Source organism: Drosophila persimilis, unplaced genomic scaffold (genome assembly GCF_003286085.1).
Source record: "Drosophila persimilis strain 14011-0111.01,24,50 unplaced genomic scaffold, DperRS2 tig00000798-arrow-arrow-pilon, whole genome shotgun sequence".
Taxonomy (NCBI): Eukaryota; Metazoa; Arthropoda; class Insecta; order Diptera; family Drosophilidae; genus Drosophila; species Drosophila persimilis.
In genome coordinates, this window is record NW_020825355.1 from 705,064 (window position 1) to 721,361 (window position 16,298).

The 16,298-nt window shown below is 47.8% G+C and overlaps 4 protein-coding genes across 6 annotated transcripts in view; 3 read left to right on the forward strand and 1 right to left on the reverse strand.

The window, feature by feature from the left end:
• Positions 1–7,866, forward strand: part of LOC6602516 (capon-like protein) — a 42,864-nt gene extending 34,998 nt beyond the window's left edge. For 2 of the 3 annotated variants that reach the window (XM_002027462.2, XM_026992969.1), the window contains exons 6-10: positions 1,984–2,188; positions 4,957–5,063; positions 5,463–5,633; positions 5,700–5,822; positions 6,111–7,864. In XM_002027462.2, the coding sequence (XP_002027498.2) occupies positions 1,984–2,188; positions 4,957–5,063; positions 5,463–5,633; positions 5,700–5,822; positions 6,111–7,145 (1,641 nt within the window). In that variant the 3' untranslated portion in view covers positions 7,146–7,864. Of the gene's footprint in view, positions 1–235; positions 1,779–1,983; positions 2,189–4,956; positions 5,064–5,462; positions 5,634–5,699; positions 5,823–6,110 lie in introns of all 3 variants that reach the window. The other variant, XM_026992968.1, reaches the window with a different exon arrangement.
• Positions 7,867–12,762: 4,896 nt separating this feature from the next.
• On the forward strand, positions 12,763–13,944 carry LOC6602512. The gene has a single exon (XM_002027458.1). It carries the CDS (start codon positions 12,763–12,765, stop codon positions 13,942–13,944), a length of 1,182 nt encoding a protein of 393 aa, XP_002027494.1.
• A 17-nt stretch (positions 13,945–13,961) lies between these two features.
• LOC6602511 (serine protease 1) lies at positions 13,962–14,745 on the reverse strand. Its single transcript, XM_002027457.2, has one exon. The coding sequence runs from the start codon at positions 14,743–14,745 to the stop codon at positions 13,993–13,995; it is 753 nt and encodes a 250-aa protein (XP_002027493.1). The 3' UTR covers positions 13,962–13,992.
• Positions 14,746–15,048: 303 nt separating this feature from the next.
• On the forward strand, positions 15,049–16,084 carry LOC6602456 (MORN repeat-containing protein 5). The gene has a single exon (XM_002027456.2). The coding sequence runs from the start codon at positions 15,083–15,085 to the stop codon at positions 16,022–16,024; it is 942 nt and encodes a 313-aa protein (XP_002027492.2). The 5' UTR covers positions 15,049–15,082; the 3' UTR covers positions 16,025–16,084.
• Positions 16,085–16,298: the final 214 nt, after the last annotated feature.

Genomic DNA, 16,298 nt, shown 5'->3' on the forward strand with positions numbered 1-16,298 from the left:
TCCGTTCCGTTTGCGTTCTGCCAGTCAAAATGCGGGTCTGATTCATAATCATCGGAGAAATGCACATCATTCGACTGCTGGTGCCTGATGCCTGCATGAGTCTTGTCCGATGGTTAGTTTAAACAAACCCAGAGATTGACAGTTTTTCTTTTCGCTCGCTCGAATGCAGGCAGCAGAAATAATCAACGAAAAATAACCCAGAAATACTCATATCGTATCTTCCATGGCTGTATAGGCAGCATGAAAAGTTGCAAATAATTCAATAATACACAAAAAATTGAACGCGCAAAAGAACTCAAAATAAGAACAGAAACAATAACCGAAACAGAGAAGCAGAAGCAGAAGCAGAAGCATAAACAATTTCGCCACCTAGAAGGTGCGAGAAAAATGGCGCATCGGCAATGTGTGAACAACCTGGACCAAGGAAGCGACCCCATGGACCACAGAGAAGAGCCCTAAGAAATTATGAAATTAATAGCCCGACAATTGGTCGAAAGAAAAGCCAAACATTTAGCAGCATTGAACTTTCCCCATCGAGAGTCTGTACGAGTGAAAGTTGAATAGAACATAGAAACGCGACAAATTGTGAACGCGGCAACCTTGTGAATACTTTTCGCGGATCGTTGAACGCTGCGGCCATGAAGCAGGAGAAAACACTCATCATGGCATCCCCGCAACACAAGCAGCAGCGCCACCAGCAGCTCTTGGAACGCTCCTCGTCCACGCCCCGCAGTCCCATCACCAAGGCCTTCGACTTCCTACCATGGGCGCGCAGTCGCAGCAAGGTGAACATGGCCAAGGCCCAGGCGCCACAGGCCGAGCAGCAGGCGGCCAGTGCGGAGAAGCCCTCGGAGGTGCACTACCATCGGAATATCTTCCGCAGCGGCGGCGGCCTCATCCGAGACATTCTCGTGGGCGACAAGCAGCTTAATCTCAAGGATAACAATGCCAGCAAGCCGCCCCAGTCCCCGGTGCCGGCGAATAAAAGGAAGCAGAAGCATCTGTCCCGCAACAAGAGTCTGGACATCCGGGAGCTTATCGGTTGCGTGGAAAGCGAGCTGGCACCCAGGTCGACAGGCGGACAGGTAGGACAGGCAGGACAGCCGACTCGCTTCCTGGACGACACATACATCGACCACAAGCCCAAGCATATTCTTTTCAATGACGACGAGAACACCGTGTACATCATCAAGAAGGAGCAGCCGGTGGCCAAGAGCACCCACAAGCCACAGGCTTCCGCCTCCGTGTCCAATGGAGATGTGCTGAAAGCCCGCCTCAAGTTCAAGCGCCTGCCCAGTGACCGGTACGAAACGGCCTCTCCGGAGGCTCTGCGCCGTGCCCAACAGCTGCACCAGCGCTCTGAGCAGCGCCATCAGTTGCAGCGCCGCAAAAGCCTCAGTGACCAGCAGAGCAACTCCAGCCACAGCAGCGGCGGGGGCGGGGGCGGGGGTGGTGGTGGCGGAGGGAGAGGTGGCGATGGATTTGGCATCGGCAGCAGCAGCATTATGCTGGAAAGACCCAAGACGGACAAGCCGCGCAAGAAACTGTCGTTCCGGGAGCCGATTGTGGCCGGGGACCAGGTCCTGCCGCTCCTAATGGCTGAGCAGCGGCAGGCGAGGCAACGACGACGCAGCTCTCCCCTGGAGCGCACCCGAGGGGGATTGGCAGTAGCAGGAGCTGGAGCAGGAGCAGGAGCAGGAGGAAGCGACTGTGATAATTTATGCAATAATCGCACAAAGGATGCAATTTCCTGCGGCTGTGCGGCAAGCGATCCTGAGGTGGGTTCAATGCGTATACGGGGTGTGTGCGTAATTTGCGTCGCGTTGAGTGGCGTGGCACTGCGCACCACATGTGGTGCCTCCTTGGGAGCCTTAATTGCAGTCAATATAGGAGGTGGGAGATTGGTCGGGGCCTGATGGCTTAATCAAATTATATTAATCTCCTTTTTCGTCTTCTCCTCCCACTCTCTTCCTCTCGTTGCAGTCTCAGGCCATGCGCATCGTTCGCACCGTCGGCCAAGCCTTTGAAGTGTGCCACAAATTTAATCTTCATAAGAATTCCCTGGAACCTAATGACGAGCGCTCCGATATCTCGTCGTCGGAGCTCCTCGATGTAGAACAAATCAGCGAACAGCAGCTGAGCGAAGATGGGGAACGTGGCGGCGGCGACAACGAGACGCCAAAGAAAGGTAAGAAAAATGGGATTGGAAATGGAAATGGAAATTGGAATTGGGGTAAGGAGATGGGGACTGGGGACTGGGGACTGGGGACTACGGCTACGCCGTGTCTGGCTCTGCCAGTGGGTCGTTGCCTGGCCAATAAATAAATGAAAAGCTCTCGCTGCCGGACGACTACGTCCATCGGCTGCTTCCTGGGTCCATGGACGCATACACACTCTGGACTCGCCGGGCGCATTAGTTTCCTATTCATTTTTGCATTCCAATGCAAATTTCTGCTCTTTAATTTCGAATTCAGTTCCGAGCGAAGGGCGCCCGGCATTTGCATTTAAATTGCATTTTTCGGTCAACCGACAAGGAAGGGCGGGTTGAGAGGTAACTGCACGGAAAAAGCTTTAAAAATTAACAACAATTAAAAATGAAAACGGCAATTGGGGAAATAAAACAATTAAAAATGTATTTCTGAAATTCATTTGCTGTTGCCAAAAATTAACGAAATTAAGCGATGATACACCGAAGTTTATTATACACTAATTTGACCAGAAATTCAGTTGATTAACTGGCGGTTTATTGATCTAAGGAATAGTTTATTTTACTTACCGCTTCATAGTGCTTTTCTTTAAATACACAAAATGCATTATATGTAAATCTATAGAAATACGAGTGCACGGGTACGAGTCTATCCAACCAACAGACTGAACAAGCAGTTTACAATACCCCTCGCTGTAAAAGTAAAGAAAATATATAATATGAAAGATGACTGCGCATATAAGCAGAGAAAAATATTCCAAAAAAAAGAGAAGAGAAAAGAAAAGAAAAGCAAAGCAAAGAAAAGTCTGTGGCAGAGATGAGAGCGCTCTCGACATACACTTCAGCGCCGTTAAGCAATTTCCACATATTGCTTCAATTTTCAATAATCTTCATGCGGCTTTCCGCCGTTTCCCCGACCCATCAGTTTTCCCACCCTCCCCTCAGACACTTACACAGACAAGGCGCAGTTTGACGTCATCAACGCGTAGCGACTGCCAAAAGCAAAAAAACAAAAAAACGAAACAGCAGACAACAAAAAATATTAAAACCTCACTAAGAATCCAATTCTTTTTACCATCTTTTGTCTAAAACCATCCGACGACATCATTCGCCAGAAATTCTGAGAAAGATGTATACATAAATAAAACAACAAAATAAAGCTACGAGATTTGGTGGGGGGATATTTTTGAAGGTGGAGGAGCCAGGTTCGAGATGGATTACTATATTTGCAGATACTTTCATCATAGCCATGGCATCAGAGTGGTAGAACTTGAATTTGTTGTCAGGAGACACACCGTAGGCGGGGACACGTGGTGGCGTGTGGGCGTGCCCTAGAGTCGTGTGCCAAAAATTATTTATTAATATCAATACATACATAGTTCATCCCCTTGTAATTTTTGGGTGTCGAAGGGTAGCCAAGCAAGCGACTCGACACCGAAATAATGAATTATGTCAGCTTTTTGTTCGTCTATATGTCTGGCAGATCTCTGATCTCTGGTTAGATTAGCGTCAGTGGGGACAGAGTTGAATGTCCCAAGACTGAGAGACACCTAAAATTATGCTATACATTTTATCCGGGATACATATTCTAAAATCGATAATATTTTATTCTCAATTGGTGCAGAACTACACTAGATATATCGTTACTCCCAGACCCCTAGTATAGGATACAATAAAAATACAACCATTTATTGCTTTTGGCAGGCCAATATCTCGTCTCAATACCTTCCATATTGACATTGGCCAGGCAATTGGCTAGCTAAAATGTATCACAACACACAATATTATATGTATATGGACTATAAGTAAAATGTGAACATTTAGATTACTAATTGCTGTTCCCTGTCACACAGCCATTCATTGCTTTGCAGCTGTTTCTGCGGGCCTCTTTGAGCTGTTCTCTAATTGAGGATGATGTGTGCTCGGTTCCCTCGAAATGGGTCATTCGGGTTGTAAAAATGTTCTAATTTTAGCCAGAGAAACATGTGTTTGTCGAGGCCAAATCCTTTTTCAAGTTCTTTCCAAAAGAAGGGTGCATATTTTGCCCAAATTCAATCAATTAGATGCCAAAAATATTCGCCCGCTGAACAATGTGAAATGCAAAATTAATTTACATGCTGTGAAGGATTTTTACAGCACTTGGAGCCATTCGGTAGCAATTAACACGTGCCCAAGGTGCGAAACCCAAACGGAATCTAAAAATATTCGCCATTGGCCATTGGCCATATAGTATAGTGATATATATGAGATTCCGGCAGGCTCTCCCCGGGTTTTACAGCCAGTAAAGGCGTACGTAGAGTTCGTGGAAGAAATTGCTGAAATATTTGCCAACAAATCAAATTGAAATGGCTGCAAATAAACAGAAACAGAGCGCTTTCGACAGTGGACCTCGTTCGCCCCAGCCTCGGCCCCCTTTCAATCCCCCTTTCCATCCCGACATCATCATCATCATTATCATCTTGGGAGATGATCGCCGGGAGTGTATAGATAATTGTTTCATTATTTATTGAACGGACAGAACATAACCAAAACAGATATTGAACTCTAGAATGCTGTAATTAATGGGAAATTAAGCGCGAAAGTGACCGCGAGAGAGACCACCAGGTGTGGGCCCCATGTGGGGGCGGGTGGGTGTCCAATGACCTTGACAAATTGGAGGACGTCGATGAGGCCGCGTGTACTCGTACACGCTCCAGTTGTTCACTCACTCAATTCGCCAAACCATTTCTGGTTTTCATTTTTATTTTTAGAGCACTTGGCCATAACGCCCGATCTGAACCACACGCAGCCGCAGCGTCCAAGCCACTTGGAGCTGATGCCATCGCAGTCGAGTCTACGCAAATCGACCAGCCTGCTGGTGAGTAACGTAACTAATACGCATCCACAGCCCCATCACCACCCCCATCATATTCCCATAATGCTCTGTGGAATGGCCTGCCAATAATAACCAATCCGCATCCGAATCGTATTGGCCATTACCATATTCCGACCAAAACAATTAAAATGCCATCGGTGATTGGCAAATTTTTATGAGCCGCAATCTCCGGCATAAAATCAGATGGAAATCGAAGTGAAATCTTTTGTACAAATTAATATTTCCAAATTGTTTATCCAAACACAAAACCCACCCAGAAAGAGTAAACAAATTCGATTAAATATCTTTTTGGCTCGACCTGAGAGGGTGTCAAGGCAAGGCTTTGAATGTTTCTAGATTAGTAATTTATATTTCATTCATTGTACATCGTTTTGATCGCAGTGCGATGTAGACGACAAGTTGCCCGGCTCTCCTGCATCGCCGCGTACTGAGATCACACAGCTGAAGGATCAGCTGGAGGCACAGGCCCTGCAGACCCGTCAGGCTCTGGGACAACTGATGCTGGTGCGAGAGCAGCTCATCTCGGAGACGAATGCGCGCATCGAGGCGCAGGTGAGTAGCCACTATAGAGCTGACCCATTGAATGGCCACATTGATTGGAGTATATCTCTTCCACAGGCGCGCACCCAGCAGCTTCTCCAGCAGAATCGGGAGCTCTTGGAGCACCTGGCCTCGCTGGGGGCATACAACGAGCAGCAGAGCGCTGGCCTCACCACAGCCAACATAGGGCTGGCTCCCCAGGTGAGGATATACCCCGACATTTATGTTACTTTAAGCTTTTGAGTTATGCGATCGTAAATTTGCGCTGAAATCCGAGCATATCCTGACCCAGAGAATCCCCTTTTTGCATGATTTTGATTTACTTGGCTGCCATTTGCTGTTTTTTGCACGACTGTTTATAGTTCTAGCTGTTTGTTTGTTCGTTATTCGTTGTTCTCGTTCTCGTTCTGATTTGTTGTAAGTTCATTGAGCTGCCCGGCAGGTCCCCAGTACTTAATTCCATTGTCTGTGACCTTTCACCCACCACAGCAATCGCAGCTGCAGCTGCTGCTCCAGGCCACCAGCAATAACAACAACCTGGCGACCATCAATCAGCAGATTAACAACCTGGGCAACATCAACCAGCAGCTGACTTCTCTTAGCCATCAGCTGAGCGGGCTTAATCAGCAGAGCCAGCATCTTCAGAATCTGCAACAGCAACAGCAGCAGACGCCGCCAACGCCGCAGCAGCAACAACCGCAGCCTCAGCTGACTCCTGCTACGCCGCCCCCAGCCAGTGGAGGCAGTCCGTACCCCTCCATGAGCCAGCTGCAGAGCATAAGCAACCAGCTGCAGCAGCAGCAGCAACAGCAGCAGCAGGATGCCCTGTCCAAGGATCTGTTCCAGGTCAACCAGGAGCTGCTCAATCGGCTGCAGGCCCTCAATCTGAATGCAAATCCAGCCCCGACTCAGCAGACGCCTTCGGCCTCGCCGCACAACTCGTTCTTCTATGCGAATCCGTTGTCCTGTGCACCGGCCACCCCTAACAATAATGTGGCGGCGGGGGGATTCAATTTTCTCACTTCTCCGGCGGCAACGGGCACCTTGACTCCCTCGCAGCTGGGCACCTTGAACCGGAACTCCTTCGCCGGCAGCTCCTCGCTGAACGAGGATCTACGCCTCAGCATCGAGCAGAACCTGAACAGTCTCGAGGAGCAACTGAAGGCGGCCGTCTCAAACGGTAACCTGGCCGGTCTGGCTTGTGGGGGATCCACCAGCACGCGGGACACCAGCCGCAGCTCCTCTACGCTGGACTCTCCCTCGTCCCCGCGTCTACGCAGCAGCAACAACAACATCAGTCCCGGAAGCAGCCAGAGCAATGGAAACGGCAACGGTAACAACAGCGGCAGGGACACGCGCTTCAATACAGTGCAGCTGCGGGTGACGGACGAAGCGGGACACCAGCGAAAGCTGTCGGCCACGCCCAGCTTCATTACGCGCAGCACCAGCGAGAAGGTGCCCAATCGGAGCCAGATGATGAGCCAAGTGCAGAGGACCGCCTGGGCAAGGCACACGACCAAGTGATGGGACGCGGATACACGGATACGCGGATACGTGGATACACGGATACAGGAGATTCAACACGGACCAGGACCTAAGTTAGACGATTAGTGTGAGTTCGATTGTGAGTGGTTTGAGTGGTGTGAGTGCTAGTGAGTGGAAGGACCGAGTGAATGAGTGAAACAGTATTAATTTAGAAGAAAACTTTAGTTTGCATTTTAGGAGCAGGTGGAGCAGGTTGAGCAGGTCCCAGTGTGCCAAAGATCATTTAAAGCAAATTATTTGCACGGCTCAAAGTTAGTCTAGTGATTATAGATTATGTTGCCGATTATTGTTGTTAAGATGAGAGATCAAAGTGTGCCAAAGTCTCAGTTTTTTTTTTTTTTTTCTAACTCTCTAATGTCTAGTCAGTGAAAGTATTTACGAAGCATAATCTAAACCAAATCCCCAACGGCATATCAGCAATGAAAAACCTGGAAAAGTAAACGTTTCAAAGTATTTTCTCTTCCTAAAGTGAAATCTACCTATACACCCCTTACCCTTAAGCTATTGAATCTATTATATATTCTAAATACTTAGTTGAATAATTTTTTTTTTTAATTGTTGTATTTTAATTCCCATTATGCGGCTTTCTCGCATAGGCTTTCCCATACGATATGATGCAAATGGAAAGCGCAATAATAATAATAATAATTTGAAATGCCAATACTCTATGCATTAATTAGTTGCCTAGGCAAATGTTATTTGTTCATTGGAAAATCGAAGAGTAACAGAAACAGAAGCAGCACAAACATCGCATATAATAATAAAAGTCGCATAATTATGTATAAACATTCTGACCAGAGCTCTGCACTTGTTTCGATACCAGTCCGAGTGTATATATTATTGTTAATAATTTAATGTTAACGCTGGGTTGGCTGGCCAATTTCCCTAATGAGTTTTCCAGCAAAAACCGGCAGCACAGCAGAACCGTACTCTTGAGCGCATTACGGAGTGCATAAATTTCCCCTTGATGAATGAAAAACGATGCCCGTCCGGCTCAGTGCGGCGCAAGAAACAAGCAGCAAAAACAAGTGTCACCATTTTTCACTTTCCCTGGTCGCCTCGTTGCTCGTTGCTCGTCTCTCTTCTCTTTTACTCTCGCTGGATTTGCTGCGGGGCAGCAATTTGCGCACATAACTCATTTGCATAAATTTACACACTGACTTTACCCACCACCACCACCCACTCATTTCCACAGCTCTCCTCGACCGCCAAAGTGGCACGATGGTTCCAGCAGCTGCCCTGGCACACCGCCTCCCTGTCACGGCCGGAGAGCGGCTTCGTTTCCGGCGACTCGCGCTCTGAGAAGTATCAGGAGGATCATTTCTACGGCGGCATCGCCAAGGAAACTGATGATTTATGCGACGAGTTCCTGCTTGTGGAGGGCAGCAGCACCATTTGGACAAAGTTGAGCGCCAAAAAGCGCCGTAAATTGCTCGGCATGCGTTTGGGCAAAGTGACAACATTCTGAGCGCCAGGCCAGACAGCGGCCGCCCCTCGAACTGCCGTAATGTGTGCGTTTATTAGCTGTTAAGTGAGTTTTTTTTTTGCATAGCCCTAAGTGTAGGTTTGATAAATATGCTGGCCCTAAGCTCTAGCATACTTAGTTCATATGAAAATCAATAGACTAAATGACCAAATTAACTGAAAACAAAGCAAAACGAACGACAAGCTCATCGGGATGCCATTTACATAGGCAGGAGGTGGACCAAGACCATGGAGGAGGCCCAAAGCAACAGGCATACGAGTAGACATAAGTCAATTAGCGAGCATAGCACTCGAGCTCAATGTGTATTTAAGTATTAACAACAACAAAGTATTTGGCAACACACCACACAGACACACAATCACACACACGTACTCTTGTGGCCAATTCATTAAGCGAACAAGCCACGCACATTAATCATACGCCACGTACGACACACAGGAAAAGGAAGCAGCCAAAAAGCGCAGCATCTTCTACACTGCTTAACTTGACCAGTTTTTTGGGTACGAGAAAAACTGGTTATTAAGTTAAGCAAACACGGCCAAAGTGGCGGGAAAAGAGCGTGCTAAAGCTCCTGCAGCAAGGACAACAAAGATCAAATGTTTGCTATTCATAAATTTGTCCAGCATCAACGTTTTTATGCATAAATCGATTCCATTTTTGCGCTTCGCAGTCCCCTTTTTTGCAGGGGGCTACTCTATAAATTTACTGCGACTGCGGTGGCGTGTGTGGCATACGTGGTGTATAAGCGATTCACTCGAAATTTATGGGGATTCTTTAACTATAAAAACAGGGTTTGGTTGGGAAGGTACTCGTAGATAGGACTCGTAGACATAGTAGTTAGCTAGCTTCAAAGAGGGTGTACAATGCACGAGCCAAATGCAGATTGTACTTGAACTCTGATAAGTTATTGGATAAGTACATACTCGTCCATAAGGATACAGAAAAATGATTAGAAGAATATTTAGATAGGCATTTGTATCTGTGAAATACTGGGAAATATGAGACTGGAGCTATGCCCAGATGCTTATGCATCCAACATAACTTCAGTCGTCATCAAATTCCGTCGGGGTTTTATTGCACTATTTATGTAGATGCCTTGCTTTTATTGTCCAGCAGCGGCTGCAGCAGTAGACGATATTACTCACAATTTTATCACAGTTTCCATTTAGGTACGACATTTATAGATCCAGGAGGAAGATGAAATATACATACATACAAATAATATACGTACGTAAAATGGTTTTAGTTAATTTATGCAAACAATTTTTGAGACTGAAACTGAAATTTGTACTAAGCATAATCCAGGCCAGGAAGCACATACAAAACACATACTCGTATCACACGCATCACAAAAACACATCTAGACATTCGACAAATAACTTTTTGCGACAAAATAGAAAAGTTCATTTTACGAGTATAAGCCACTTAGCATAACGCATAACCAACCCAAGTTAAATTAGTATTTAGTGGATCTGGTTCAGCGCCATAGAATAAAGTGAAAATAATAAAAATTAAATGCAACATGCTGAGTTACTCGTCATCTGATGGTGTCGCTATATTCCTGCCACTGGCTCTGCTGGTGGCACTGCTGCTGCTGCTTCTGCTGACACTTTACAGTTCAATTAATTTAACGCGCTTTGCATGTAATAGAAAAAGCATTGCATATCAGCACGGGGCAGGCAGGACATGGATATGCGAACACGGCACCGCAGGTGGGCTTGGCTGGGACTGGGACTGGGACTGGGGACTGGAACGCATTCCGGGGAAAATGGGAGGGTTCTGGACGGGGATATTGCAAGCACTAAATCGACTGAAAGATACCCAATAAACACAAGATATAAAATATTCATTATTCATTATATACTGCCAGAACAAGTATTCGACTGTTTGTAAACGATTAAATTTGAATTGGAATGAATGGAAACCCGAATAAAAACGAAAGGTTTGAAGGGTTTTTTATTGTGAAATAAACCCTAAATGGATCCACGAATGCCTAACTAAGCTTCAAATATGCCCAATCGGTGTCCAGTACAGGGTATCCAAATTATAAAACAAAGTGAAGGCAGCGCTTCATGCTTCGTGCTTTCATAATTAAGGACATGGGCCAACGCAACGCACTAATGGAAGATACAAAGATACTAGCAAAAACAGTAACAAGAAAATGAAAAGTGAAAATGAAAAATGGAAATTTTCACATGGTGAATGCGACATGCGATATTTTTTTTTGGGCCAGCGCTGTTGACACTTTTTGGGGCTGCGGCAGACATAATTACACAAAGGTAGGCTACGGCGACCCTGAAAGCAGGAAGTTGGCTTTTGTGTCACCCAACACGGGTACGAACATGTGAGCGCTGTGACTGTGACAGCAACAAGAAACAGTTGAGAGTGCCGCGTGTCCTGTCCAGCGTCATCCTCATTGGAGCAGACACACCACACCACACCACAGCACACACTACATCCATGGGGCACACGGGTATGCGAATACGGGGTTCAACACATCCATTGACACTTATCGCGTGGGTGGCGCGTTTAATTCACATTTTATTTCAGTGCCCGTTGGCTGCGCGCGTAATTGTTGCTTCCACGAGCTGTACAGGAGGCCAGGAGGCCATGCCAGGATATAGTCTGTTCGCGTTGGAGCTGCACGGCGGTTGTGTGCGCGGTGAATCGCGCATTCTGTGGGTACTCTCGCCTTCCTGGTTTAGTAGTTGGTCATGCAGAACGAGGCCACCGAGAATGTGGAGCCGCAGCCATCCACAGCCACACCAGTGGCAACGACCGACTTCATGCAGAGCCCACCGGCCGCAGCCCCACGGCGACCCAAGCCCGGAATCCTTCGTCTGGATATCGGCAAGCCGCGACGCTCATCAGGTGGTTCTGTCGATTTCCGCTGCGTGGGCAGCAGTGGCAGCGGCAGTGGCAGCAACATCGCCACTGGCGCCAACAGTGAGGTAAGTGAGCATGATTTACTGCCCGCTGGGGAGTGCTTACGATTTGGCCAGGCCAACGACATGTGCAGCGGCAGTAACCATGGCAATTGGGAAGAGAATAGAGCACCTACATCAGCCATGGCAGCAATGGCAATGGCAGCAACGACAACGGCAGCAAATGCCAATAGCTATAAACGCCAATAGCTCTTAAACGGTGGATGACTCTGGTCAAGCAATGCTGCAAGTCGACCCAAGGTGGCGCTTAAAATCATTTTTTATGTGTCCCACCATTTATTCAGAGGGTGTTAAGCGCGCACTCAAGCCATATCGAACATGGGATGCTCTTGCTCTTTTTTAGAACGTGTTTAATTCAGCAAAGAGGAACGGTATCGACAATCTCATTATGTAGAAACCATTTTGATTGGAATTTTGATTAGAAATGTATGTGCTACAATCTCTGTAGAAAAAGGCATTTGAAACACTGATACCCAAAACAATTCATAGGCTAAAGAAAGAGAGCTATTCATAGGATTATTAATTGGAAAAACCAAAGTTCATTTTTAATAATTTTTTACATTTCTAATGTTATTTCAACATTGCCATTTTGTTGATGGTATGGTCTTATTTTTAGACTTTCGCTTTTTAGTGGTATTAATTCCCAATAGAATAAGCTATTAATCATTAAAATTGTCTAGCAAATTTCAAGCGTACGAATTTTTTAATAGATCAACCTCAAATGTAATTCCACTAAATTCTTATTCTAAGCATTCTTGCCCAACACTCAAGAACTCAATCCCATTTCCACTTCATTGTAAAAAGAACACAACGCACCTGCTATGCGCACCTTTTGCCGCAAGAGTATGCAAAGATTCATTAGGTCAGACATGCGACAAAAGCCAAACGCGGACGGAAACGCGGCGGACGCGGCCACTCCCGACCCAGAGTCGAGTCGAGTCGAGTCCAAACATTTATTTAGTCATAAAGCTGATGGGTAATCTCAACAAGGCAGGCCATTCCAAGTGGGTCAGGTGTGTCTCAGTTTCCGTTTCAAATTCAAATACAGTTGATTCTGATACACAATCACACATTCAGACAATCATACAATCACACACACGGTGAGGACAGAGAAAAGAGCATTCAAAGCACCAAGCCGAGGACATTTCTGTATCTTCACAAAGCGATGTCGAGTGTTGGCGTGAAGGTGACGCCGCTGAGGCACTTCATCACCCGCAGCAGCTACGAAGGAGCTTGGAACAAGGAGGCGCACATGATGGATGGCCTCGGCACCTATCACTATCCGGACGGAAGTGAGTATCGCGGCCGCTTTCTTCACGGCAAGTTCCATGGGTTCGGCCAGTTGCGCCTGGCGCAGCCCTATCGCTTCACCATCAAGGGTGTGTTCAACAACGGGAAACTGGTGAGCATCGAGGACATGTGCTTCCCCGATGGACTCCATGTCCAGGGCCAGTTCACTGCTCGGTTCACTGGAATCGACTTTGACTCCTCGGACTGGGACTATCTGACGCCCAAGGACCGACGCTACCAGTCCGAGCACCTGTACAGTCAGCCGCCCGTGGGTCCGACCGCCTATGTGACGAACAGTCTAAGGTCACGCATCGTGCCCAAGGACTGCTACGATGTGGAGGAGGGAATCTACAATCCGCAGACCGGCTGGCTAACGGATCGCCCACTGCCCTTCACCAGCAGCATCTACGTTGGCTGTCCGAGGGACAAGGAATGGATCCTGCGCCACTGCCGTCATGCTCACACGGATGAAATCCGCGAGCCAATACCGTACTTCTGTCGCCAAATCATCGACAACAATCTACAGACGGAGATGTCCCAGCTCCCCAAGACTATCATCTATGCGCCGAACTTCAGGATGGAACGCAAGCACTACTACCACAAGCTGTGCAAGGAGAAGGGAAAGTCCAAGCCGAAGACAGACCCCTCATCGATGGCGTTTACTTGCAATTATAATCCGAACTCCAAAGCCAGGGCCACGGAGCAGTGTCTCCGTGCCAACAAGGGGGTGGCGGAGAAGCGAGAACTAGAAGATATCAGAGACTTGCCAACGTATCACTTCGATGAGACTGAGACTGAGAACATGACCATAAGGGTGAAGCCCCGTCAGTGGACCAGCAGCTCGGATGACCAGCGCGTGGACTCCGTCGGGCCATCCAGCTGCCAGTCCGACAGCTTTGCCTCAGCGCCGATCCCTCTGGACCCCACGGAGAACTACGACACGGTCAAGGTCATGATGAACAAGAAGACAAACACGGACTATTTGAACGTGGTGCAATCCAACATGCTTCGTCGATCGAGTTATATGGAAATTTCACGTTCTCGCTTTCAGCTGTAAATCGGAAGATATATGGATTTTCTTTAAATATTAAATTTTAGTTGCAATTTAATAGTAGATTCCAGTGTGTTGGCGAATCCAGTTCAATTGACTAGTGATCCGAGAGAACCCTGCTGGCAGTCCCAGGGTACAGCCCTGCGTGGACACAAACAGCGACAGCCCCACCATAGTGGATCCCTGTGCTATGACCAACGGACTGCCAGCGTCGCCAAAGCAGATGGACTTGCCGTTGGTGGTGCGGGTGCACAGGATGCGGTCCGTGATTGTGGCCAGGCCGTAAAAGGGGATGCACTCGGTGTTCGACATGATCTGTAGGTCGACGCACTGCAGCCAGTCGGGTTGCGTTTGTGTTGATGCGCTGCTGCCCCAGCCGCAGGTGGTGGCCCACCTGTTTTCGTACCGATTCGATTGGTTCCGCAGTCCTGGTAGAGCGACCTTCCTAATCCTGTGGCCGAAGCTCACCTTAGGGACGCGCACTAGGGCGAGGTGTTCATTGTCCTGAATGTACTGGGTGCTTCCCACATACATTGCCAAGAGAGCCTGGCTTCGGCGTGTCGCTCCGAAGTAAATGGTTACCCCGGTGCTGCCCGTCAGACAGGCGCGAGCAGTCAGGATCCATGTGTCGCCAATGATAGTGCCACTACACCACTGATTGCTCTGGTGGAAGGCCATGCCCACCACATAGGGAGCCTGTCCATCGTACGCCGGACTTCCGTTGGTGATGATTTGGTCAGGTTTGGGACTGACCGCGTCAGCAGCAGCCACAGCCAAGGCTAACAGAACTACTACCAACAGTGGCATTTTCGACGCTTTGATTCTGCCCAACATGGGATATTAGCTTATATATACATATGGTCAGAGTGTAATTACCATAGGTCTCGTAAGGGAAGAGTTTTGCGCATTAGACATCATTTATTATTTCTTATCTCGGGACTTGGGAGAGACTTGGGAGCTGAGGTTTGAGCTTGCTAACGACTTTAAATGGGAGTAGGCGAAAAATAACTGTATACTCGTAGAAGGGATCCAAACACAAGCATGCCTGGTGCTAATATTCAATAATTCTACAATAACAGTAGCACTACAGCTACAGTCTCAGATTATATTTTAAAGTATTAGTTGCAAAATTGGGTCTTATTCGATGGAGAGATACACTACACTGGTTCGCGATTCAACGGGTGAGGGAAGGTCGATTGATGGCACACGCAACAGTAACTTCCCAACTGGAACCAAATTCTTTGGCCAAATGAATGAGCTGGGTATGCAGGATTATGGTACCTACACGTATCCAGATGGCTCACGCTACGTGGGCTATTTTCGGAACAATCACTTTCACGGAAGTGGCTCCATCCAACTGCCTGCTCCGCTGGGTGTCAGCTTCCAGGTGACTCACCATGACGGCAAGCTTTTGAAGATCGACGAAATGGTCTTTGACGATCAGTTGAAGGTTGATTTTGCTCGAATGAAAGATGGCTCCGTTAGCTTCCACCCCTGGAAGTACTGCTCGTCGGAGGATCGTCGCTTCTTTACAGAGACGAGATCTCCGCTGGCCGCTGTAGGTCCATACAAATATCAGACCCAAGACGGACCCTCTCCGCCGGATCTGCCGCTAAATGTCTTTGACCTGGGCTTCGGCCGGCTGCACCCGCAGGGCTACCTCATGGACCTGAAGCACGGCTCCCCGAGCATCTATGTGGGCTGTCGCAAGGTGCGTCACTGGATCATGGAGAACTGTCGTCACGGCAAGCTGACCAAGTACCATCTCAGAAGCGCGGTTAAGGCAAAGTTTGACCGTCAGATTATGAAAAACAATCTGGAGGTCAACCAAATCTGTCAGAAAACGTCTGGCGGCGTGCCCCCAATACCTATCCCTGGCGTATGTCATCGTTCCAAGAGCCAGCAGAGCTCCGAATCGGCCAAGGAGACGCGCCTACATGCGGCCAGCACTTCGGACAGCTGCAGCTCTAAGATCGATCGTACCGTGAAGAAGGAGCCCCGTCGCAAGTGCAGGAAGACTCCGACGAAGGGCAGACGCGAGAAAAGAAGCGACACGAGCGAAACACACGCGTGCCGCATCAACTAAAGTTGCATCATCATGGGATTAGTTTTCATTCGGTTCTGCTTAAATATATATACATATGTATATTTTGTGTACGGCTGACCTATATTTTGATCCAAGGCGTGGTGGGACAAGTTAGGGCCCAAGATTTATGGCGGAACAACCAAAACTGCAATCGAACATGGAAAGCCACTTAGGCCTACGGATGGAGGATTCCCCCATCCCGATGAGGCGTGGCATTTGGGTCAGCGAGTGTGTGTAGCACTTTTCAAGTTCACCTGCACCTGTCACAGAATCA